General features: G+C 36.5%; 1 protein-coding gene across 6 annotated transcripts in view; it reads right to left on the bottom strand.

Annotated features, from left to right (window-relative positions):
• ATRNL1 (attractin like 1) overlaps positions 1–26,723 on the bottom strand; it is a 543,705-nt gene that overhangs the window by 197,251 nt on the left and 319,731 nt on the right. Inside the window, exon 27 of one of the 6 annotated variants that reach the window (XM_065672335.1) lies at positions 8,817–8,956. The exons of the other annotated variants lie outside the window; for them this stretch is intronic. Within the exon in view, the coding sequence (XP_065528407.1) occupies positions 8,885–8,956 (72 nt within the window). The 3' untranslated portion in view covers positions 8,817–8,884. Of the gene's footprint in view, positions 1–8,816; positions 8,957–26,723 lie in introns of those variants that run through there. 6 annotated transcript variants of the gene reach the window in all.

Genomic DNA, 26,723 nt, shown 5'->3' with positions numbered 1-26,723 from the left:
TTATGGAGGCACTAATCTTGTTTTCCATATTCCTACTTAGAATTGGTGACATTCACTGTCTTCCCAACCACCACAGCATGACATGCAAGTCAGTCTGAAACTGTCATTGTCTGAAAACTACGTTAAGAGTAATGTAAACATTGATTCTTTCCAAAGGTAACAGCAGACAGAGACTGGAGAAAACAAGTTTTGCTTTCCTTCAAAAAAGCAGTAACTTTTTGTCAGTTCTATGGCAGACAGGGACACTTTCTTATTACCTATTTATTCGGGCATACTAAATTTATTTTCTGAGTTAAGAATCTCAAAAAAAACCCTACATACACATCTGAGAATCTTTGGCCATCACAAAAAAAAACCCTAACCAACCAAGCAAGCAAACCAAACAAAAACCCAGGAAGCTTTAAAGCCACCATCTCTTTTCATTATAAGTAAAGAGTTGCTTGTTTAAATTAAAATTAAAACCAAAACCGTACTTAATCTTCTGATGTTCCATATTTTGGGGAGAATCACCTGAGTTCCAAGAATAAGAACCACAGAGCAAAGTGGTGAAATAAGTTTTTTATAACTTATCCTAAATTCTTCTCCTTTTTTAAATTAGATGAGTGATCTGAAATTTGTCAAAGGAAAGGGATAACTCATATTTTGTTATAGCAACATACATCAGTGACAGGTCATGCCTCTTTGCAGTAGAGACCTTTAAATGATACTAAATGAAACTATTATATACATACCATATTTCAAGTGACTGCCAACATTAATGCATTGTTTCAGTAATAACCATGAATCTACTGTGACATATTTGGGCTATTTCTCTGTGCAGTTATAATAAACTTTTGTCCAAGCGCGTTTAAGTCTGTAGCACTCATTATCCTTGTTGTGTGACCTAGAAGGGTCCTTGGCAATCAAAATTCTGACACAGAAGTTCACAGTTCAAATCTGCCTTTCAAGTTGTCCCTTGAGACTACTTGTACTGATCCCAAGTCTTTTTTGACAGCTGTGTTGAGGTTTTCTGATTATAAATTCCCGTCTTCTAATCTTTTCACTGGAAAGGGCAGCTGCAAGTAACTGCAAGTTAATTGCAGCATATGACACGTTCTAATAAATGCTTTAAAAGATTTGCAATCTATGCTTAAAAGAAACAATTTGGTGACAATAATTTCAGTATAAATCTCCAAAAGCTCAAGAGGTCTAAGTTGCTCCTAAACACTACAGAAGGGAGAAAAAAATTAAAGTACGTTTTATGGAACACAGGTCTCAGTAATTGTCATTGCATGACAGGGTTTTATGCTACACCAGTGAAAATGAAATTGTTCCACATATAACCTGGTAGGTAACACATAGTTTGCTCATGAAAGATCAACTCAAACTGATGATAAGTTAATGTTAGCACATTCCAGTATCTTCTTTAGCTGTATGACTGCACAAGATTGTGATGTTTAAAGCAGAATAGTTTATAATGTGGTACAATAATGCAGGATAACAGAAAAATACTTAACTATTGACCATAAGCATAATAAAAGACATACAAACTAATTGTAGTTATTTGGCACTTGCAATTACTTTCAAGTAAGCTATAACAGCTGTAATACACACTTGTCAGTCACTGTCCTGTCTCATGATAAGACACATCAAATCTCATAAACTAAGAAAATGCAAGAATAGATCAGTATGTGCATAAAAGAAGAATGATGGATACTTTCAGAGAAGGTGACATTCTAATGCCTACATAAGGGCCAAACCAATGGCCCACCAAGGAGCTATTACAATGATCCAGTCTGACGTGATCCGTAACATACTTTAAAGAATAGACCCCAATAGTTTATGCTTAAACCGTACAACATTTATTTAGTCATAGAGGATTCCGGAAACCTTGGACAAGTTCTATTTCTCTTTGTAGGGTCTTGCTATACCATTTCCTGCTACATTAAAGAACTCACCTTAGAGCTGGAAATTTGCTCCCTAAAGAAAAGATAAACTGTAATCTCGGATCACCTCATAACCTTCATTCTGCTAACTACATTGAGTTCTTCAGTCTCTGTATGTGTAAGTATTTTTTCAAAACTCAAACAAATCCTTGCCTCTCTTTTGTTAATCCCTTTACAATTGTCCAGCCAGAGATATTTCAGATAAATATTTAAGGAAAGGAGCAAACATAGTAAATAGATTAACAGATTATAATAAAAGTAATTTCTAAACTCCTATATGCTACTGGTGCATTCTCTAAATAATTGTCAGTTTTACTGTAGGACTTTAGGTTTCAGGCCTAATATTATACACCTTCAGTTCATACCCATTTAGCTCTTCAGATTTTTCTGTTTTAATGTCAAATTGCAAAACACATAATGGACACTGGGTTGCTTTCCAATAAGCATGAAAAATGTTGATAAGGGAAAAGTGTTCAGGGCTTAAAAGCACTTCAGTTCTTCAGCAAAATTTATAATTTAAACTAGTCTTTGTAATTTCTGTAGCATACTTTTAAGTTATTCTGAAACTTCTGATGTCAACATCATTGAAGTTTAGAACCATTAGAACCAAAAGCAAAAATACACGAAAATCAGTCAGACTTTTCAGGTCTCAGTAGGTATCCATGCTTCCTTCTGTGACATAAGCAAGAAACATACACTATTTTTTCCTTAAATCTGTGAAGGGAGCCTTTGTTGGAAGCTGAAGTCCTGCTCTCCCATACATCATTGCCCTGGATGTTAAACTGATATAAGAAAAGCCAAAGCCAGCAGCAAGTAAGGACTCATTTCCTTGTTCTTGTCCCATGTAAGTGCCCAGCAAACAGAGCAGGCAAGTTGCTGACTTTGTACATCTCAAGTAGGCTCTTTTTAAACTAGCATATGCACTAGACTATACATCATGTTTCAGTCTGACCCTACATCTCCTCTTTTATACTCAGTACATTTTATCAAACAAAAAAAACAACCCACCCCAAAACACAGCAAGAAAATACAGAATTCCTCTCCAATTTTGCAATAAAAGACAAAAGACATATTGAATAAAGACATCAGGATAGTCATAACCTCTCACTGCCCCATGAAATGCGATGAAGTTTAACACTTGGAAGTGAGAAGGATGTACAATAATAGACAGTCTACTCAGAGGATCTCATCCACCACAGCCCCAGTGGCACCACGGTGTCTGCTGTGCTAATTCATTTGCAGGTTGGAAGAGATGCTGCCCTTGGAGGAGCTTGGTGAATGCTGCTACTTCTGCTGTACTAGGAATCACGCCACACTGAGATGATTTCACCAGATCTTGTCAAAGATCTTCAGAAAATACATAAAGCTTGTTCATCCTCATTGTGATTCAAGTATGTTTTTCGTAACCATTTTCTCTCAGATTTTCAAAAGTACTTTCTACCTGAAACTGTTCTGTGTAAGGGATTTTTTTCTATTGTGTGATTTAAACAGCAGGGTTATTTTTTCAAAACCAAACTGTTGCTCAAGTTTGCAGAGCTGCAGGTCTTCAACAGAAAACTGAAATATTTGTATGTATTTATTTAGATTTTAAAATAACTATAAAGAAGCCTCTCCAAGGCTCTAAACACCTCAATATGCCATTAATAATGCTATTAGTCATACCTCCTTTATGGCCCTATGATTTCAAGGGACCAGTATAAGATAAAAAAAGGTTTCAGGACAACAGTGCAGTAACAGAACATCTGTAAATTAATGAGTATTTTTATTAGATAATTAGCAATTGGAAAAGTAGCACATGCAAATATTCTAATGGAATAACCCACATGTGTTTAAATGGCACACACAAATTAAGCTAAGAGCACTGTAGGTGTTAAAGCCCTAAAAGTGCATATTTTGGCAAAAGAGAAGAATAAGGCTAATGAGTTAGGTGTATATTCTTCTTATATGCTTATAATAATCCCTTAGCTAGCAAGTTTGGGTTTTTTTTTAAGGTGTTATAAAAATTACCAGAATAAGTATTAGTCAGAGGTATCCCTTCAGTTATATCTTCAAATACCAGCAGGACTAATCCTGAGGTAAAATAGCAAAAGCCTAATGCTATCGTATTTAATTTCAAAGGATTCGAACAAGGAAATAATTGCATATGATTAAATCAATTCATTTTGAAAGAGAAATTGTATGGAAAAATTGCATTTGTTACAAAAGTTTGTTATATTTCTTATAAATACCCAGAAATATTTCCATAAAATTAGACACAAAGAAATTTGCCTTGCATTCTAGAACTTGGCAATTAATAAGTGAGTTGTAGAATGCTACAAACGAGTTTCTTTGTACTGACCTTAAACAAGGAGTCATTGTGAAGTATCATCACTGCCTTTATACCGGTACTAGTGTAGGAAGACTATGTCCCTCACACTTCATCATGCATCACTGAACTGTAACAAACTCTGACGGGTATAGAGTGTATCTCTAAATATTATGACACTCTGCTAGTGACAGCTGGAAAAGAAAAGCTGGACACAATCACAGTTCTCACATTTACTGGAAAAGATGAGCTGCCATCCATAGCAACCCTATTTGAGGAAACACTAACTAATAAATTCTTAAAATTTTAGATGTCTCATTTCCTGACATTTTAAAACGCAGAAAAGCACCACTTACACCTGCAGAGACTTTTACTGTCAGCAATTAGTCTTCATGTCTTATGTACGACATTGTTACAGAAACCACTGCTAAAAAAACAGCCCAAACCCTAAAAATCCACAGCATTCAATAACCTTGAACAAATATAAAACAACTCTTGGCAAAAGTCACTTGTCAAAGCAATAATACCTGCATAATAATTGCATACGAGGAATCAAGACTGGAATGTCACAGTATTCCAAGAGTACACTTTCTATGAACTGAGTTTTCTCATTAACCATATGGATTACTAAAGTAATTTCATTAAATATTAATTTTAAAATCAGGAAATTTCATTCAAGTGCTGCACTTTATATAGATGACAACTACACAAAGGAGGACTGCATCTTTCTACTAGTGCTAACTTGCAATTCCTTTTTAGTTATTTTGATGTGTGCATTTAATTTAAAGCACATAGTGTTGCAAATTCAATCACTCTGTTCAAATATATATGCTTTGAGATGTACAGCTACCAACTCTTCTGTAGTTTAACAGGACAGTTCAGCCGTATTTCCTAAAGAAATACTTCAGTCTTTGGACAAAATAACACGAAATAGAATCATAGAATAGAATCATAGAATAGTTAGGGTTGGAAAGGACCTCAAGATCATCTAGTTCCAACCCCCCTGCCATGGGCAGGGACACCTCACACTAAACCATCCCACACAAGGCTTCATCCAACCTGGCCTTGAACACCGCCAGGGATGGAGCACTCACAACCTCCCTGGGCAACCGATTCCAGTGTCTTACCACCCTAACAGGAAAGAATTTCCTCCTTATATCCAATCTAAACTTTCCCTGAAATATTAGACATTATGTATTTCCTTACAGCAAAACAGGTATGTGCTATATACATGTGTTGAACTCAACGTTCTCACATTCTCTTAATAATGGCTTCTTTCTTTGCATGGCAAAGTATAGAGCACTTCTTTCAGAAATAGCACTGTTTCTTTCAAAAAAGGATTATAAACCCACAGTTAGTCAGGAAAGGTATGTCACTGCTTTAGATCATTTTTGCAGCACCAGAAACAGCTTGGTTGCTTAATATGATTAATTAGTTCTATTATAACATTAGATTTATTACTTTTACCTCTTGATAAAAAGGCTTATCTTGGGGAGCATGTATGCGACTACAGATATTTCTGTTCCACCTTACCCAAAATGTTTTCCTGTAATTTGTAACTGCATTATACTAAAGATTTTGTGAAAACATTCCATTTGATGCCCCATTCAAGTTTATTTAACTCAGGACTTGCTCCAAAAATTCCTTTTGGGACACCTTTCCTTATATTTTGCAAAATGTTTGGGAAAAATAAAAATAAAAAAATAATATAACTGCTTCAATTGTTCGTTTGATTATTATGTATATAAAAGGAGATACATTTCCTGAATGTTCTAATTCTACTTTTTGGCTTGCTCTTTACTCTTAGAAGTTGACGTTAAAACACTTCAAATACAAATCTGACTTACTGATCTTGCCAAGAATGGTAAAACATCTCACTTTTGAAGAAAATCAGTTTGATTTTAACTTTTGAACATTTCCAGCCAGAACGCCAGAATATGTTGACAGTACATTTCATACAGCTTGGGCTATGTGGTCCTTTTACTTATATCTATTTAAAATACTGATCTGTTTGCAGGAAAAAAAAAAAATGGATAGTTCATTTGATGTCTTTGGCAAAAAAGAATATGCCAAGGCATATTTATTAAGAAAGTTTCATCTCAAGTTTCCTGAACACCTATTTAATTTCACCAATTTTTTTCTCTCCTTTTCCTTTTTTCCACTAAGCTTGCCTTACTCCTTGACAAATTAAATGAAGAGGGAAGTAATAATAAAGTAACAGAGAGACAAATAAATAAAATGCACAGTAGAGGAAGCTGACAAACTGAATACTGAATCTTTTCCAAGACCTTTCCTTTTCTTTAAGTTGGTAATGCTAAACCTAAAATTCCTAACACAGGGCTTTCAAAAATGTTTAGGTTCCACCAACTTGAACAAACGGAGGTGGCTTAAAGTGACAGAGAAGTGAAGAGCAGAATGGTAAAGGAGTGGAGAAGGATAGGAAGAGGACAAATGTACAGTACAGAGAGACCATGCAAGGAAGCAACAAGGTTCGGTAGATAGCCCTCAGATCTTTACTCAAATTTGCTCACCGTACATGCCATTTCATCTACAATTTATTATTGTCACACTTCTGCCTTTATCTGTAAAACAGTGCGACACTTACCTACTGCTGTAAAGTGCTTTGGGTCTTATGGTTCAGAAGCTTCTAAAGAAATGTTAATTATTGAGTTAACAAATGATGAACTTTACACAAGACAGTTAAAAGAAATTATTTGATTTGCAACTGCTTATTTACCTTCTCCATACAGATTACATACTAAATGAGGAAGTTACAAACTTGTTGAATGAATTCATAATTCAACAAACATCATTAGAACACCAACAGAGTTGAATTTTTTATAGACTCCATATGATAAATCTACATGCTTGGCTGCTTGGTCTATAACAACGTTCTTAGCAATTAGATGGCCACATTCTCTTTAAGCAGATGGAACAGAGCTTAATGATACTTGAAACTGCCATATTAAAGGCATTTTTACGGTGACCACTTTTTTTCCTTCACTTAGTGCAGTGGAAAATGGAGTTTGACAGAGATGACAGGTGATCTGAGGTTCATTTGAAAGCTGCAGTTAGTATTGTCTGCTCTTGGTTTTTACTTCCGATTGCTTCTTGCAGACAAGAGGTCTTCAGAGAGGGAAAGATGCTGAGTCCTAAATAAATTTAGCGTTCTCTAATGGTAAGGACAAAAATAAGATAGCTTTATTTTCTTCTGAGGTTTCTCACAAATCCAAAATCTTAAATTGCTTAGACCTAGAAATACTTAACAGTAGCTTTCTGATAATCCCCTTATTCTAGTTTTCAGCTTTTACATCGAACAAATATATAATGCTAATTTTCAAGGTACATTTCTTGCATTTGGGGATTGTATTTCACTCAAAGTAGGGGGAAAAAAACAAGTTTTTCTTTTGCTTAGGTCTGATCATGTTACGTGTTAGAAATATTTGACTTCCACACTTAAAATTCAGAAACTACGTACTGAAACATTCTAAAAGGCAAGATCTGTATGACATTAAAGCTACAGTTGGTACTACCCCTGTAGTTAATGGTCTGTTAAATACTCTTTTATGTCCCTATTTCAGAGGGTTTATAACTTTAGGACAAAATTCTTTGCAATCTGAAACTAAGCATGTAGGATAGCAGTCCAGAAAAAAAATTATTAGGCACATATTCAAACCTTCTATAAAAGAGACTTTAAATAAAGACTTCTTTTTGTGCTCTTAGCTGAACGCAAAGATTTAAAAGATTTTTGTTGGCACCTATCTACAACAATTTTATTTTCACAGTAAAATGATTTTTAATACAAAAACTTATACAGAATAAGAAACAACATTTTCACTATGAAGAACTCAGTATGTATTGGTCTTTATTATTACTGTCTAATTAAATGTTACTGAAAATATGGATGCAACAGTCTCAAAAGCACTCTAACATCCTGCATAATGAAACCACGTGCTGTTACAGAACAGGCAATTTGACTCAACTGACTGTAAACCTCTATATCAGGCTGGAAAGCGTATTTTTTTTAAAATGTGTCTGAAATAATTATTTGTGAAACATCCCGATCTTTTGTCACATAATGCCAGTGTGCATCTTAATGATGTTTACAGAGTTCAACCTACATAGTCAGCTAGTTGATGCATCCATAATTATCTTCATATATTTTAATTGGATGGAATTTAGTGCTCCCTAAGGTGATAGAGTGGCTGGTCTTCTGAACACACATTTCAGTGAAACTCAGAATCTCTTGGTTTTTTGCTTTGTTGCAGTATGATGAGTCTAAAATATATTTGTCAATATTTCCTTGAATTGAAGCCTGAGATGGTCCAAGCATCTATTAAACATTTTTTTCATCAGAGACACAGAACAACATCTCTGGAAACAATCGCTGCAGCTATTACTGTCACCCTGTGGCTTGGAAGATGGGAGTCCTGCAGTGGGAGGACAGGAGTTCTCTCAGCGCTGTCACTGACTGCTATTGATTACTTTGTCCACTTGGAGCCCTTCATGTTGAAGAGATCTTATTTCTCTTACCTCATAAACCAGGAAGTTTTGGTTTCACAGTTCACTGCTAGCAATGCTAGGATGACAAGCTCAATTTCCAGTACAGCAGGTCCAAGTTTTATTCACTTTAACCACTCAGAACAAACATTTCTCATTTATGAAATCGTACTTCAGGCACTTGGATCACAGTATAGATAGTTCCCTTTTCTACTAGTCCGTCCTCCTACATGATGCAAGGAAAAACATATTACTACATATGCAAAAGAAAATCAGGATGTTCGGTTAAATGTGGTTTTAGGAAGTACCAGAGATGCTGATTTAGCAAATACTTTTGTTCACATTGTTAGTTTTCAGCTGACAAGCAGCATTAAAACTTGGAGTGGCAAACATTTACAAAGCAGTATTCCTTCGTGTAGGTTTAATGGGTATCTAAAGCTCTGCTCTGACATCTTTTGAAGACCTGAGCCCCACTTCAGGAAAAGGAACTGAATCATGTATCCATTTAGAACTCAGAATAATCTGTTAATGGTTTATGCTGCTGTATTCTACACATTTCTTCATTTCTTTCCCTTCTACTTCATTCTATCCTTCTAGTTTGTACTTCTTCACACAAAAAACCCTAACTAACCTATAGCTCTTTTCTTCCCCTCAAAAGATTTTTAAATACTTCCTTGTTAATAAACATATTGTTATGCTCAACTGAACACTGCTTTTAAGTATTTTCAAAGTAGAAAGCACATTTGAAAACTACAAAATTATCCATTTCTATGGATAAATCTGAATGCTTTTGGGTATAATATAAAGGTTTTGGATACAAATGTCTATTCCTGTATAATGAAGTCCCACCATTCTTAAGCATAGATACAAAAACATCTCATAGCCACAGTTCTGAGAGATACAGAAATTGAATTAGAAGAGGAAAGATACACTAATGGATTATTTTTTAGTTCTTCCATAACCCCTACAGGTTCATCACTCTTAAGTCTTGCTTAAATCCGCAGGCCTTCTAAAGTCTGCAAGGCCCATCACATAACCTTTGGTTCCACTATACCCATATAATACCTCCCTGGGTTAACTCCTTCTCCTCCCTCCTGTGTTCCCTACCACTTCAGCTGAGCAAATGGCACATGCCGCAGCCAGTGTGTGGTTGTATTGCGTGGCTGGTGTTAGGGTTATGCTGATGGTTTGGGTAACGCATATCTGTCCCTTAACCAGGGGGCTGTTTGGGGTACAGAACAGCTCTCTTGGCTTTGCTCTCACAAATCTGGACCTCCTTCCTCTAAGCTGTTGTCAGTTTTCACACGACTTGGTAGAAACTGAGGACTTTTGGACATTGTATCTAAGTAATCGAGTTGCAGTTGGCGACTGAGTTTAGAAATTCTTACTGACAGCCAGCAGAGTATTTGCACAAGTGTATTTTTTCAGCCCACTAAGCTAAAATGTGATATTGGAAGCTGTGGAACTGTTTAAAAGGAAGGAAAATGAGCACGGTTATGAATTGTGGTGGTTTTCAATATTGTGACAATGAAACTAAGTGCCAGCTTTCTCTCTTTGTATTGCATTCAAAACTGCTCAGCTGAGAAGTGAACTTCGCAGTGAATGGCAAGCTGCTATAATAGAAGCCTCACACTGTGCAAAAACTGTTGTTACTTTTTTGATGTTTCAGTTGTCTATCCAAATAAAATCATCCGGTGTGAATGTGCATGAGGAAGCATATGGTATGTAAATAAATAGCAGGAGGCTTATGCTGAACAAACTTCTACTTTCTCTCTTCTAACCTTTCTTCCTTCCTTTCCAAGTCGACCTTAAACATACTTGGAACGAAAAACTGTTTCTCAACTACATGATCATACATGATAAGAAACAATTAGTCCTAGTCCAGTGAGGTCAAGATCTCCATTGTTTTTACGAGTGATAGTTAACCTAAATAATACTTCCAGCCTTCTCAGCTCTATATAACTTTTTCCTAGGAAGTAGATGACAGGAATGTGTTTAATGAAATGAGAAGAGACAAAAGAAAGCATACAGCACTGCAGGACTATGACAACTCTCAGAGCGCCCTTTCTTTGCTGTGCCCTCCTGATTGCTAGCAGTCAGGGAGAAATTTAGTCTCAGTGAATTTTTTCTCATCTACCCACCCAAGTGGCAGACAGGAAACTGTACAAAAACTGCAAAGCTCTCTTAACTCTTTTCAGTCAGCTGAAGGAGCACAAAGAGCTAAAACAGAGTTTCACCTCCTCTTCTGTGATCACTCTTCACTGAACAAAGACTGTAAGTGATCCCAGTTCAGCAAAGCATATCTATATCTTTATTTGCATGCTTAAGTTCCAATAAAAGCCATGCGTGGACTAGAGCTACTGAGAAAGGTTATTCCTGTCCTTCATATGCCACAAATTATTAGTGCGGAAGCAAGCTTAGCAGTGATATGGCTGAGAGTTCAACGATTCCGACAGAGCTGAGATCTGTATTTGACTGCCTACTAGACTGTACCTTTGAGGGAATTTATTCTATTACCATTTACATTAGACAGTATGGTGGTTGTAATACATGTCAGCTAGAAGTACCTTAAAAGTGATGCCTCGCATTTCATGTATGGCATTGTTCAAAATGTTCAAAAATGCTCCATGTTCAAAAGCTTCACAGATTTGAGTTTGAGTAAAACACCCTTTTCTGTGTTATCTAAATGCCAAATCTGGGCAGGGTAAGAACAACTAAATTTTGTCACTCTAAGGAAGAGAAGGTCAATGCCAAATTAGCTTCTAGGTCCTGTCCTTTAAAAAAAAGAAGGAAGAATCTGTGCTGGGATGGAGAGCTGGAGGTGTCCTCAGAGAGTCAAGCTTACTGCCACTGGGGCAGAGTCTGGTACCAAATTTACTGGTAGTTGTTTCATATACCCCCACCTCTCATTTGGCAGAGTGTACCTCCAGGCTTCCCAAGGTTCTAAGCAGCACTAAGCAAGCACCAAGTACACTAAGCAGCAGGAATTCTGGCATGCAGATGATAGCTCAGATATAGACCTCTATGCTAAAGATGTTTCAAGTTAATTTCTAACAAATTCTTTACCTGTCTGAATCATCAAAAAATAAATATAGCCTATAATAGCCTATAATTTAAAATTACCCTTTCCTATCAAGAACATACTATACCTATGTCAAATAGTCCTGGTAATATATGTTCACTAGCCCATTAGATTAAGTTTTTTAAAAGGAATATGTTTCGCTGTTCTCAGTGTTAATCCTTTTCTATAAGCCTACATATAGATTAAAAAAAAAAAAAACCCAAACCCAGTAATATAACTGATCACATGTGGTTTCATTAGGCTTACTTTAGAAATGAAAATGGGTAAATCACCTATGCAACCATTATAGAATAGTTTGAAAGAACAAGTGAAGGTACAGCTCATCCAAGTAATACAGACATGCTGGAGTTAGCCTTGAAGTTAAAAACCAAGTTTTCCAGAACACTACAGGTCAGCAGCATGGAAATTAAGTGAGCTAAAAGACATATCTGGCATTTAGTTAAATATTTTGGTAGCTATCCTTAATGAACATTACAAGGCAGCATCTGTATGGTTTGAAGACTTTGATTAAAACATCTAAATTAGCATACCAAACCCACGTTGCACATGATTTGAGAAGTAAAAAGACACAGGTAAGGCTACAGTATTCTGCACAAAGGAAGATTTCACTCCCTTTCTCTAACTTACTAATAACTTCGAGCGTCAGAACTGGAAAATGGTATCAGGAGAGGAATATGAATGTTAATACTAATACTAATAGTTCAATGCTTTAATGAACTACTAACTCATGCTGACATGTCCTTTTCTACATGTCCACAGAGGACAGTGCTTAATCACAGCATTGCTCTTCCTTCTCTGAGCCACCTGAGAATGCACACACATGCATTCAAGCATCCGAAACCAAGGCAGTTCTTCATCCACTCAAGCATCTCAATACAAGTAATACACTTCAAGATAACTGTTTTCTATATTACTTATATGAATTAGAAATCTATCACTAAATTGTTGAAATAATTCAATGTATGAGAAACAAGGTGAATCAGCCCACAGAAAATGTGAATCGTAAATACCACCTCTGGAAAAACATTGACTAATTTAATGTTTCTACTTGAGCCAGAAAAGATCCTGCTTAGGCTTACATCTTGGTGATTCATTTTGTTGAAGGAAAAATAATTGATTTTGCTCTTTCACAGAAACGCAGGATGTGCAGTGTCATCAGTATGTCAACAATTTACATTTGTTTTACTGCACAAAGGAGTTTCAAATCCATTTCAAAGGCTGCACATTTGAAAAGCAGCCAGCTGGCTATGCAGAACTTTGAATACGGTTGCCTTTCGGTTACCAAGCAAGTAGACAGAAACTCAACATAAAGGGAATTTACAGCAGTTAATTAGCAAATGCCATTGTCCTGCTAAACAAAAAATATTTCCACAGTTAGATACCACTTTCCTTAACAGCCCCTCTTCATGATACTTCTTCCATAAAACTCTACATATTTTTGTCCCTTTTCAACATATGTTTGTTGGAAGTCTGGCTTTTAGATGGGTATCTAAATGTGCCACAATGGGCAACATAAGACAACAAAATGCTTATTTTCTTTCAAATACTGTAATAAGGCATTTGCTAAAGCCTTGCAAAAGACTCAGAGACATGTTTTATTCTGCAAGACATGTTTAAAATAAGTGCAACTTCATGAAAAGTAAATAATTCAGTCTCTGATTATTCTTCTACTCTAATAATTTCAGTAGATCCATGTTAGCACAGGGCTACACAAAAACTACTAAGATGCTCAATGCCATGTTAAACTGTGTTCGCCTAAAACAGGAACGTATGTCAGACTCTTCACCAATCTGTCCTTTCTAGATACAAAAACTATCCAAGAGTCAAGACTGAAGCATTTTTTCTGAGGCAGATCTAACACTAAGAGTTAGATGTTATTGTGCTCCTTTTTTATTGCTATTTTTAATACTGTTTCCTATATTCATGTATAATTTTTTACCCTGCCTGTTTCACTCTATATTTTCTCTTGTATTATCTAGCCAGCTTGCTTCTTCCTTTATGTTTCTTTTAAAGCATGAGATCTAAGATTTAACCTTTCACTCTGGACAAATGACAAAGGAGGAACTAAGTCAACAGTAATAATAAAAAACAGGGCAAAAGAATGGGAGGTATCCACGTCATGCAGGATTTCAAATTCTATTCTAAGGAATACAATGTAATCAGATGAAACTAACACAAAATTAATATTATGCAGTATAAATATTATTAACAATTTATCAACCTATTGCTGTAATATGAGCATGCAACACAGAAAACTTATCACATATGAATCCTTCTATAAAAATCAGGGTTTGTAAGATTTATTATTCTTCTCTTTGTATCCAAAGTCCATGAAATTTTTTAAAAAATAAGCAAATTCTCGTTTTTTTAGAAAAGAAAAAAAGAAGGAAAAGGAAATGAGAAATCAGCATAGTTTAGCAGCCAGACAATTTTATAACAGCAGAACAATGAAAATGTGGGCACACATACACCTGTACATAGAGATGTACACAGGTTGCTTGGAAAATGGCATGCCCTATGTAAAACAACTATCTTTGTGAAGACTTGGTTGGGTTCTAGACTACAATTCACATTCATGACTCATTGCTACTAGTAAATGCAAGTATATGCAAGCTGGTAAGAATACAAAGTGAAAAAAAAAACAATGTTAGAAACAGAAGTTACCTATATACTTACTGATCTAGGATTACTTAAAAAATCAAATTATTAAATGAATGGGTGTTTTCAAGATATATTAAAAACAGGAACATTCCAAGTCCTGTGAGGTAATGCCTGATGACCCCTGAATTTAAAGGTGAGATATAAACTGCAAAAGTTAAAACTAAGGAAAAAAGAAAACTAGATTTGCCCCCCAAAAAAACTTCTATTTGGCTCTCTTAAAAGTATATTGATGTATAATATATTATAGAGTTTTTATTCTAACTAAAATTACATTTTTAATGCTCTTAATGGTTTTTCAGGCAGAATGCTTGATAAAAACATAAAGAAGCACATTTGATCTCAGAAGCTGAAGAAATTTCAGAAGAATTGATTTTTATAATTGCAGTTATCTAGTCATTTTTAATGTTTCACCATCAATAGATTAGCCAACATATAAAATCAATCTTTAATTCTATGACAGGGAAAGAATTCTTTGTTGCTTGCCTAGCTGCTGTAGAAACACTAGCACTAAGGTTGTAGAAATATAGAATGTATTGCAACAAAGAAAATGCTGTTAAAAATGGATCATTTCCATTCTTTTGCTAGCACAGTGTTACTAAACTATGACATCATTCTGCACTATACACAGAGTTGCTAGGAGAATATGTTAAAAATAAAGAAACACAAGCATAAAGAATCAATAATACAAACTGAGGACAAATAGCAAAGGTCAGCATGAAAACAGGCTGAACCTCAGAGATCTGGTGTTGGAAAAGTGAGACAGAGGGAAAACATGGAGTGAAAGTACAGGCCTGATTGTGAGCACGATAAGCTCCAAGTGACTCTGATGATACAAGCTTGTTTAACATGAAGAACAGAAGTGCAATTCATATGCCTGAATAAGCCAGCTAATCTTGTTAGGATATGCATTCATGTAAAATTAGTCTCTGCATCTCTGTCTGAAAGAAGCACTTAGACCTTTTTAATTTTTATAGCCTATGGCAGTAAACGATTGTAATCATTTAACAATCACACTCTTTGCAGTTCAGATGTGGTCTTAAGGCTGTTGCAGGCCACACTTCCAACCCAACAACGGCCAAACTGAACTCATTTGTTTTGACTCCCTATGTGCTATGTTTCGCATTATTGGAATACATTTCTCTGTTAAAGCTTCCTGACAGAGATCTAACACATACACACTGTGTCAGCTACAATTCTGTCCATCGCATTAAAAATGCTGATAAACTGTGGCAACGTGGAAACCCAGATGCCTGAAGTCGCAACATGATCACATAATTATTGACCACGTTCTCTTGACCTTTTCTATTGCTAGTTCAGGGCCTTGTCTTACGATTATTCAATGATTCAGTTATAAAAGACTTCAGTGCAAATTACACATTTTAAATAAAAACATTTATTCTAGAGCAGAGTGTGTCACAGTAACTTAAAATAAAATCTGACTGGGGAATCTAAGTGTTTATTATCACAGTAGCTACACTGCTGGGCTTTTGAAGATTATCTGGCCCATGAGATTTTAGCAATGGGATGGGAAAAGAGTATGTAGCTGAGTAGGCAAAATCTACCTTAAGCTTTCAGAGAAACTTAAAACTATTCATAATGAAACAAACTAAAACCTTGCAAATTTTTATTAAAATAGGTTACTTTGCATGCTTGCAAGATACAAAGTAAATTATACTCACCATTACAAAAAAGAAAATTATTCCCTAACAAGAATAAAGCAAACTGTAAACAGAAATCTGTATTACTGCAACTCTTCTAAGTGTTTTTCTATATGCTCACATTTATATTAACATACAGATAATTAGGATATGCAGGTTAATGTTGCTACTAATTTAAAGGAGCAGGATAACACAATGTAAATTCTCACTAATATTTCAAGGGGATAAAATTTCCTAAACTGATATACAATCTCTTTATTAAAAGATAAACGGAGTATCAGACAGGTGAGTCTCATAGCACTGACCCCAGTGGAAACCCAGGTACAATCTGTGTCCACAGAAATCGATGAAAGCTTTCCTACAGTGCCTCAGTGGTAGAGGTCAATATTAAACGCAACAGGTCAATATTAAATACAACACAAAGATACGAACTGTTCATTGAGCATCTATACTTCCTTCACCTACCCCCGCTGTACCGAACCATGCTTCCTTACCCTCTACCTGCTTGTGTAGGTGGATCTGAAGCATCTTTGTCAACCTGTGCCAATACCACTCAACCATTATTTTAAAGTTACGGTCAGAGAGAAGTAACGCAAATTTAACCTCTCTTAAACCCAAACAAAGCACCACAGCTACATTTTCCATGTGCAACAATTCCATCTGGCCATTGTCTTCAGTCTGCTCTTGAACTTTTGACTCTTTTCCACTGTTTGTTGAGGAAAATTATAGCAAATGTAAAATTGTTGCAGTGAAAGAGGAAGAGAGAATAAAACTGAAGCTCCAAACATTTAGGAAAATCTGACTGCATGGCAAATGGATGTATGATCAATAACAGAAAGGGAGAGAGAAACACATTATACAAACACATTGAGAAATATTCCAGATGTCAGCAACACTAAGCCTCAGATGCCGGATAACAAATGCAAGAATACACTCACACTTTGATGTTCAGCTCTACTTTGGGCTGAAGGTTGTTACTCTTCTCTTTTTAGCAAATGATATTTGCTAATACAAATTTGAATACTGTGGGTTTTCCTACGGCATTTTGCTAGTGACACAGAAAGTTAGCTAAGTTAAAACTGGATCTTTTTGTATAAATATTCATTCCTGAATGTAAAATTGAGTTGAATGTGGAATAATTTTATATTTTCATGCTTCATATTATAAGAATATATATTTACAAGGCTTGTATTTTATTTTAGAAATGTCTTTCAATTTTTTACTTGTGTAGGTTAGAATGTGTTTTATCTAGAAAATTAATCTATAGGATCATCATTATAATGTCTTATGGAAGAAAAATTCAACAGACCATAAAGTCAAAAAAGTTTCATAGAAAAGGCAAAACTCTTAAATCAGATGACAATTAAAAAGGAACAGGTGAAATCAATGACAAGCACTGCACAATATTTTGACAACAAAGCGTGATGAACATACATAGACTTAAATGTCTCCAAAATATATTAGGCCAGTTTACTCAGCAGTCTGATTTCATTCCAGATTCCTTCTGATCTTTCAGAGAAATGAGGGATGTCCCAGCTGAATAAGCAAGAGGATGTCCTAGAACCTTGATGTACGCAGGGAAATCATAGCAGCAAGTTAAAGTATCTGTGACGGCTTTGATGTTGACAATGCCTTTCAGCAAAGGACTATCGAGACCACCAAGGAAATGCAGGCTAAAACCAATTCCCAGCATTTGAAGCCCCAAAGTAAACCAGACTATAATGTCTCTACTGTGATGAGATGAAATTTTTAGCATGCATTTCCATTATAAACATATACGAATTTTTGTTCATACTAATGGAAAGTACCTTGGTTAAAACACAGAAGATTCTACCCAGCTCCAAGTCCTCTTTACTTATTGCAAGTGAAAAACCTATAAACACTTAAGTCATTGTCATGCATGCTGTGAGACAGACTTTATAAATCTCCAAACAAGGTTTTCCACTTCCAGGAATATTTATTCTACCAAAAGCCACAATATCCTGTATGATCAAGGTACTGCTACTTGGACAAAGTAAAAGTTGTAACACATAAATTATACCAGAGCAGAATTAATGAAGCTTTGATTCTGTTTCATTTGCGCGTTTTATCCCCTGACTTTTCCTTCACACATGAGGATTTCAGATTCCCTGGGGTTCTCTTTGTCAGTCCTGGTATGCCTCAGGACCAGTTACTGCATCTACGCACAGAGTTCTTTGTTAGTTACTAAAAAAACCAACACATGTAGGTGTGCTGATCCCTCCCTCAATGTGAGAAATACGATAGGTTTCTGTCCTCTAACCATCCTCTTATTTTCCTAATATTTTTTGATATTATGTTTATGATTTCTCTTTTTTTTTTTTAGTAGGTGTGACATTGACCACTGGATTACAGATTTCGGGAGGATACAGAAGACAGAAAGACCACATAGTCTCTATTTCCTTAGGCAAACATTTGTGAGAAGGTTCTCTGAAGTCATGCATTAGACAATATTCCTTGAAGTACTCATACTTCCTCTTGCAGTTCAGCAATGACATGCCCGAGCTGGTCATTCAGAGTGACAGGAAACCCCATGAAGTTTCAGAAGACTGGTACCAACAGCCTGCGTAATGGTACCAGCTCACATCTGCTGAGCAGCAAAGGCCTGAATTGACAGACGCTGACCCTTACCACCGCTGGGATGCAGGAAGCTGTAAGGCAGCTTCAAAAGTGTACTGACATACAAAACCCTCTCACTACAAATCAGATGTTTTGTGCAAAAATACCACTTTTTGGCTCTAATTATGAATGGAAATCACTCTGCTTGTATTCTGCTGCATTTGTATACTACAGATCAATGCAAAATCACAGAATGGAAACCCTTAATTTATTGCCAAATACGTTTGATATTAACATTTCATAGTTAATACGTGTAACACATTCATCAAACAATTTTTGCTCTAATCTTACTGGCATTGTTGCTCAAAAAGGCTCGAATTTCCAGATTTTGCATTAACCATAAGAAACACCAGTATCCTAGAGTTTCTGCCACCAGCATTCTTCTGCCTGTCTAGATTTATCAAAGAATGCAAGCTGATAGCAATATTCCACATATGTTCACTTTGTATAACGCTCAAGAAACAAAGGTGCTCAGATCTGCAAACAAAGTGAATGTGATTCTTGCACAGACTATTTGCAGTACTTCTTTTTTTTGTGGGTAGTAGGAGGAAACTGCTTTGCTTACAGAATTTTCATAATCTTCACTAAAATCTTTATCATAATCTTATACTTTTTGTATATTTAAAGCATGTTTTTTGTTCATCACAACTATAAAAAATAGCAAAAGCAACATTCCCAGCACAATGTATACAGATTTTACAGTGATACATTAATCCTCATTTTTCCTTGCCCTGAGACAATACAATTATATTCAAGGATAAACTGACATATTGTGTATGTAAATCTCTATACTGTGTATCTGTGTCTAAAACCACGAGGTACTACAAGCTGTTCTGTCACAAAACATAAAATGTATAGCACGTGAAATGTGCCAGACATAAGTGAAAAACAATTATTTATGTTTATGACATTATCAACTTAAAATAAATTCTGGTGCAAGTAATGTTACCTGAGTATATGCTATGGCAACCAAAAGAGCAACAGCAGCACAGACATGTTAGCATATGCCAGATGGGGAGGGATACAGGAAAGGTGAGAGTGCACCTGTGTGAGCATGAAAGAATTGGCAAGGCATCTTGGCTGCAAGCAAACATAATCTGATTCTTGGAAAATGTAACAGCATAGGTTTGCTTTACCTACCATTGAACAAAAAATGGTAGCTGCCCCCATAAGAATTCAAACAAGGTATAAAATCTAACTGTCCTCCTCTGTGAATAAATACTGAATTGGGTATTCAGTTACGAGCACAAAATCTATCAACAGATTTTCAGCTAAAATACATTGGGAAAAATGCCCCTTTGCATAATACATGAAATATGAATCGCAAGTTTGGAAAAAAAATTAAATCAGAGTAACATTATGGAAAATAACATCCATTTTATATTAACAGATGGCCAGGTGGCAATATAATGCTTTGTTAACTTTGTAGCAAGGGCACAAAGCATTTTTGGCTTTCTAATCACCTGAAAGAAACACCACCACCACCCCCTAAACCCTAAATCTATGAGCTATTTGTATATCAGTGCTCATCTGTTAGGTAGAACTGTTGTTAGTCACACACGTCTTATAAAGGTACATTTTATGAAACTTGGATTATGACATTTCATTCAGCTACAATAAAGGGACAAAGAGTATTGTAACAGTTATTGCCCTACCTAACAATGAATAATGTGATCATTTACAATGATGCCAGCGTTCTGTTTTTACAGCGTTGTTATCTGAAGTATGTCTGGTATGGATGTGAAAGGTGTTGAGGACTTCAGTCCAGATAATGGGGCAGAATTCAACTCTCACTGAAGTCACCAGGACCTCATAAATTTATTTTAATTAATTTTGGACCAAAGTGTTATACATAATTCACTGTGCTACAAAAAGCTCAAACGAACTTGGTACAGTTGTAGGCAACTGATAAGAGAAACTAAATAAAGGGACATGAGCACTGATTGCAAAGCAAATTCACTGGGAACTGCAGCTAAATATCTCTGCTGCCTTTGATACATCCCATTTTAAGAGTAAACAAGCCTTTATTTTCAATGATGTCAAGCCTTGAGGGTTTAAAGATTGTGTGTCCAAAACTATTCATTTTTAAGAGACACAACCCAAAATACTGCCTGACACTGATTAAGTCTGTTTATCTGTACTAAAAGAAAAATATCGATTAGTACTAAACATAACATGTTAAGTACCTAAAAATATCAGAAAGTTGTGAAATACGTGACAAATGCGCATAATTTCACTTGAAAGGTTTAAAATCAGAACAAACACATGCCAAAAGCAATACAGAACAGCACAAAATATTGCTTCAGGTATTAAAATTCCCGCTGCACTGGTAACTTCGATTTGAATTCCTTCAAAAATCCCATGCTAAGAAAAAACAAAGAGAGATCTCCAAGGTGCACTGTAGAAACCTTCTGAACCACTGCATCACCAGATAAAAGTTCTCAAAGATAACAGAAAAATCCCAGCAACTTAAAGCAAGACCAGTGATCATTGCTGCCTGTTTTGAGCAACCTAGAATGAAATTCAACATATAAAGACTGTGAATCACGCCAATGACATACAATATATAGCATATGTATGGCTACAGTTGTAAAATAAAACACTTTAACTATGAAGACTTGTCAGGGTTTTTTTAGTTATACTGTTGAATAAAACTATTCTATGGTGGCACTATTTTCCACGGAACATAATCCCCTGATATAAATTTATGTTTCAGACCGCTACTCCCAAAAGTCATTAAAAAAGGATCAGAAAGCACACAAAAGATTAAAGAAAACAATATTAATATAGTTAAAGTAGCAAATTTCAGATCTAAGGAGGGGGGGAAGGGGGGAAGGGGGCTGACTCTCTCCCAAGCTATTGAAAATTTATTGGATAGAATACATAGTGAAATGGAATCAACCTTAATACCAAATACAGAATACAACCTGGTTTTGCATAGGAATGCTTTCTTCCAAGAAAAACAAATGAGCATATGCAATAGAGCAAGTTCTAAGCATAACAGTGTAAAAGAGTGAACACTACAGTTCTCCATTTACCATGACATCTAAAAAAGCCAAGTAATATCCCCAAGAACCAAACTCTTTCAGTAGCTGCTACCACAGAGCCAAAAGCTCCAAGTTGTTGGAGTATTTACTGGTATTTTTGCAGCCCTTCAGTCCACTCCTTTTCGGTGTCTTTTTGTGGGGGTTAAAGGCCTATAGTTAACATATGGAATACCCATAAATGTATATACAGACAGAGACAGAGGGTAAGCAGTGATGATAAGAAATGTGCATCATATTCCTCTCAGTTTATGCTACTTCCTATAGTACAGGGGAACTTCAATGATATAATTTTGGGAATCTAAATGAAGTTTCCGGCCTCACTTGAAAGGCATGCTACTCCAAAGAGCAATGCAAGCCTCCTGCCAGCCTTAGCCTGTCTTTTACTTTTGCAAAAGCACTCTTTCAATGTGTAGGACAGGCACTGAGACACAGTGACGGCAAACACATTTTTACATTCAAGTGGCTTAAGCTGAAGAAGCAATTAACTGCGGGAAAAACGTGTAGGTAACAACATATAAATTCATCCCTACATCAAGCAAAATGATGGAATGAGAGCTTTCTGCATTTTCTCCTTCACCTGTAGTCCACCAGAAAATGCACTGACTTGAAAAAACAATCTTAACTTGCTAGCTGTGTCTGAGATTCCTGTTAATAGATTGCAAATTGTTTTTTCTTATGTAAGGCATGTACTACAGTTTGCTTTTTCAATTTCTGCACTGCTCCATATTCCGCTGTATATGTACCACTAATGAGGAGACAACTTTCTAAATTAAAGGCATTAATAAAATGCTGCTTGTAGATATTTTTAAATTAAAAAAATGTCAAATGTAAATAACCATCTGGGGATCCAAATACTTATTCCTTTTATTTCAGAAAACTTCCAGCAAATGAACTATTTCTGGAGAATTAAAGGCATAATCCTCTACCAATGCACTGACGGATAATTTCTTATGTTTCTTCTATATTGATATCTGATACCTTTTTTGACAGTATATGATTTTAAACTATTAATATAAAATGACATAACCACATCCACCTGATGTAAATCTATTCCTACTGGAACTTGTTTCTATTTGCTTTTATGCCCTCCCTTTGAGTGAATACTAAACCATGTCTTACCCAACTGCTTAGCATAAATGAAGCTTAGAAATACCATTCTTTGTGGTCATACTTAGCCCTTAGAATCACTGAATCACCTCGGTTGGAAAAGACCTTTAAGATCATCAAGTTCAACCATCACTCCTGGACTGCCAAGGCCACCACTAAACCATTGTGACTAAGAACCTCATCTACACGGTTTGTGAACACTTTTAGGGATTCCACCACTGCCCTGGGCAGCTTGTCCAATACCTGATCACCCTCTCGGTGAAGAGATTTTTCCTAATCTCTGATCTAAACCTCCCCTGGTGCAGCTTGAGGCCCTTACCTTTTGTACTATTGCTTGGTACTTGGGAGAAGAGATCGACCCCCACGTCAGTACCACGTCCTTCGCCAGCTTTGTTGCTGTTTTCTGGACCTGTTCAATCACCTCAATGCGCCTCTTGTCGTCAGGGGCCCAGAACTGAACACAGAATTCAAGGTGCGGCCTCACCAGTGCCAAGTACAGGGGGACGATCACTGCCCTGACTCTGCTGCCACACTGGTGCTGATACAGACTAGGATGCCATTGGCCTTCTTGGCTGCCTGGGCACAAGTTGCTCATGTTCAGCAGGCACCAATCAGCCCCCTAGGGCTTTTTCTGCCATGCAGCTTTCCAGGCACTCTTCCCCAAGCCTGCAGTATTGCATGGGGTTGTTGTGGCCCCAGTGCAGGACTCAGCACTTTGCCTTGTTGAACCTCATACCACTGGCCACAGCCCGTCGATCCAGCCTGTCCAGATCCCTCTGCAGAGCCTTCCTATCCTTCACAGATCAACACTCCCACCCAACTTGGTATCATCTGCAAATTTACTGAGGGTGCACTCAATCCCTCATTCACATCACCAGTGAAGATACAGTAAGATATTAACACCGGCCCTAACACCAAGCCCTCAGGGGCACCACTAGCGACCAGTCGCCATCTAGATGTGATACCATTTACCACCAAAATTTGGGCTCAGCCATCCAGCCAGTTTCCAACCCAGCAAAGAACCCACATATCCAGGCCATGAGCAGCCAATTTCTCAAAGAGAATGCTGTGGGAGACAGCATCAAATATTTTACTTAAGTCCAAATAGACAATGTCCACAGTCTTTCCCTCATCCACCAGGTGGGTCACCTTAGGTTGACCCCTGTGGAAGGCGAGACCCCTAAACAATTCCCTTCCTGCAGTAGCCCTGCATAGTGAGGAACATGCTCTCCTGGCACAAGACAATAGTATTATGCTGCTACATCCTCTCTTGTTTACACCAAGTTGAACTGTCCCTTCCGTCCTCTTAAACCTTTTGTGTGGTGATTTTGACAGTCAAGAGGGTAGTTTAATCTTTAATGATTATTATGTACCAGCAATGCACTCAAGCAAAAGCAGTGCTTTCTGTAAAGAGTCATCAATCTAGAGAAATCATTGTGACAATTGAGTTCAAGTATAACAGCCAAAAGGCAGAGGCCTAACCTTTTAGAAGTGCCAATTTTAACAAAAACATAACACAGCTGAGATGTGTTTCATAAGAGCATATTCAAGTACTAGCAAAATAGAAAAGACAACGATGAATAATAGAAAGGAGAAATTGATATATGTGATGTGAGAGGGAATGAGAACAGGGGACAAAAATCAAAGATAACAACTATACAATCAAAATCAGGAGGACAAGGAAGGAAAGATAAGATTAATTAATATGCTTATTACAACATCTCCTGTATTTTCTGGCAGAGACTAATATTACAAAAAAAAATGAATAGAACTGAACAAGTTTGTCACTTACATGGAGGAGCTTCTCATGATAAAGCTTTGCCATAGCTATTTTTTATTTCCGGAAGCTCTCTGAGAAAGTGGCAGATAGAGTGCATTCATGTATATGTATAACAAAATACTAGGTATAACTGAATCACAGTTAAACATGGAAGTAGTGTTATTATAGCATGATGATACAAACCAGAAATATTTCTAGAGAAAAGTAACACTATTTTGAGAAAAAACAAACAAAAAACAAAAAACCAATCCACAAAACAATATACTTAAAACCCCACAGCTTTCCTTGTGTCTAAATTGTTGTCATCAACAACGTTAAGGGTGTCAGAGATCTGAGGGCACAAAGAGATCTTAATCACCATGACCCTTCCTCCTGGATGGATTTGGACCCATTTTTAGCTTTGTCTCCAGCCCTGTGTCTGGCCCTGAGCCATTTTTCACCAGTCTGGACACCCTGGACGGCCCTTGGATTTGGCTCATCACTGGGGCCATTTCCATCACCCAGCTCTGCCCCACCAGGCTCAACCCCTCTGAGATGGTGCCCTGTGGGTGAGGGCACTGCCCACACTGGGGTTACCCTGTCTCCCCTTCCCCTAGGGCACTGGTCATGTTTGCAGGTCCCTGGCAGTAAGTCAGTGACCAACTGTTCATAGTTTGATTGTGCCAATTTGTTTTCTTGAGGAACATTCTTCATCCCAGCCTTCAGATAAGCCCCAGCAGTGCCTAACTAGCCGTCAAAGGCATCTCCCATGAAGCAATAAACACTGAACAGATAGTGCCAGAATAATGTACAGGTGTAAACATTACAGACACCATAACAAATGTCCCCAGATAGTTCCAACCTTCTCCCTTGAATGCCTAACACTATCCACAAAGAACTCAGAACATACGGCACCAAGATCATGCCAATACAATAAACGTGATAATTTTTTTTAATACTTTTTAGGATTATTTTCTGTTTGTTAAATTATTAAATCCAAACAGAACACCACTTCATCAGGGATCAGTTTCCATTTTGAATAAAAGTATGAGCATAAATCCCCTAAGACACCAGGAAGATCTAAGTTTTTCTTATCTAACCAGTGAGCTCCAATGTGTATAGCCACACAGTCTCTCCAACACACATACATATAACAACGACCTGCTGCAACACGATTTAACTTGAATTTGCACAAGTTATTCCTTCGTTGTTATCACATGCACCAGCCGTTCAACATCAAAGGCACCTTCACTTAGGCTTCAACAAACATTCATCTAGAAGAAGAAACTGTACATTAATGAGACATATTAAAAATCCTCAACAGCTAAAATGGCAATGAATCTCTCCAGAACTTCAGAACTTTTTTCATTACTATCAAAAGCACATAAGCACCACTTGACAAACTTTCATGTGAGCATGGGGGGCACTGTCACAGTGTAATTTTTTTTGAGCCAGAACATTATTCTAATTTAATCAGATAAAAAAAATCAAACCTACTTAGCATTTGATTCACTATCTTTCATAAACAATTTTACTTTCTTACTTTTCCCCTTTATTCACTTAATTACTGGGTTGTTTTAAGAATGCATGAAGATCAAAAGCTGATTTTATGGCACTTTGAGGTGTGAAAATCAAAGATAATCATAAACAAAAGATGATTAAAATAATAATTTTCTGCCCTCCAAAAATGAAAAAAAATATTTTTTGAATATGTTTTTTTCTTGCTTAAAGTAAAATTAGTGTTTGGGAATGGGCTGCACTATGAACTGTGTTAGATTCTTCAAAGCAATCACACCCACCTGATGTAAAGTATAGCAGAGGTAGGTACAGAACAGATGCAATATGATGTCACCATGCACACTTCACCATATTTCAGTGCTTGCATATCTCAACTTTTTTCAAAGGCCAGAAGGCTTCTATACAACATCATGATGGGCCATAACACTATATACATTAGAGCAACTAAAATAATTGTTAAAGGCAAAATTTTAACTCCAGTAAATCAGTAATAGCTTCTACAGGATTTCCCTTCTGGCAAATTT

Source organism: Lathamus discolor, chromosome 3 (genome assembly GCF_037157495.1).
Source record: "Lathamus discolor isolate bLatDis1 chromosome 3, bLatDis1.hap1, whole genome shotgun sequence".
Lineage (NCBI taxonomy): Eukaryota > Metazoa > Chordata > Aves > Psittaciformes > Psittacidae > Lathamus > Lathamus discolor.
Note: the sequence above shows the minus strand (reverse complement) of the source record. Positions and strands in the feature narration are given on the sequence as shown.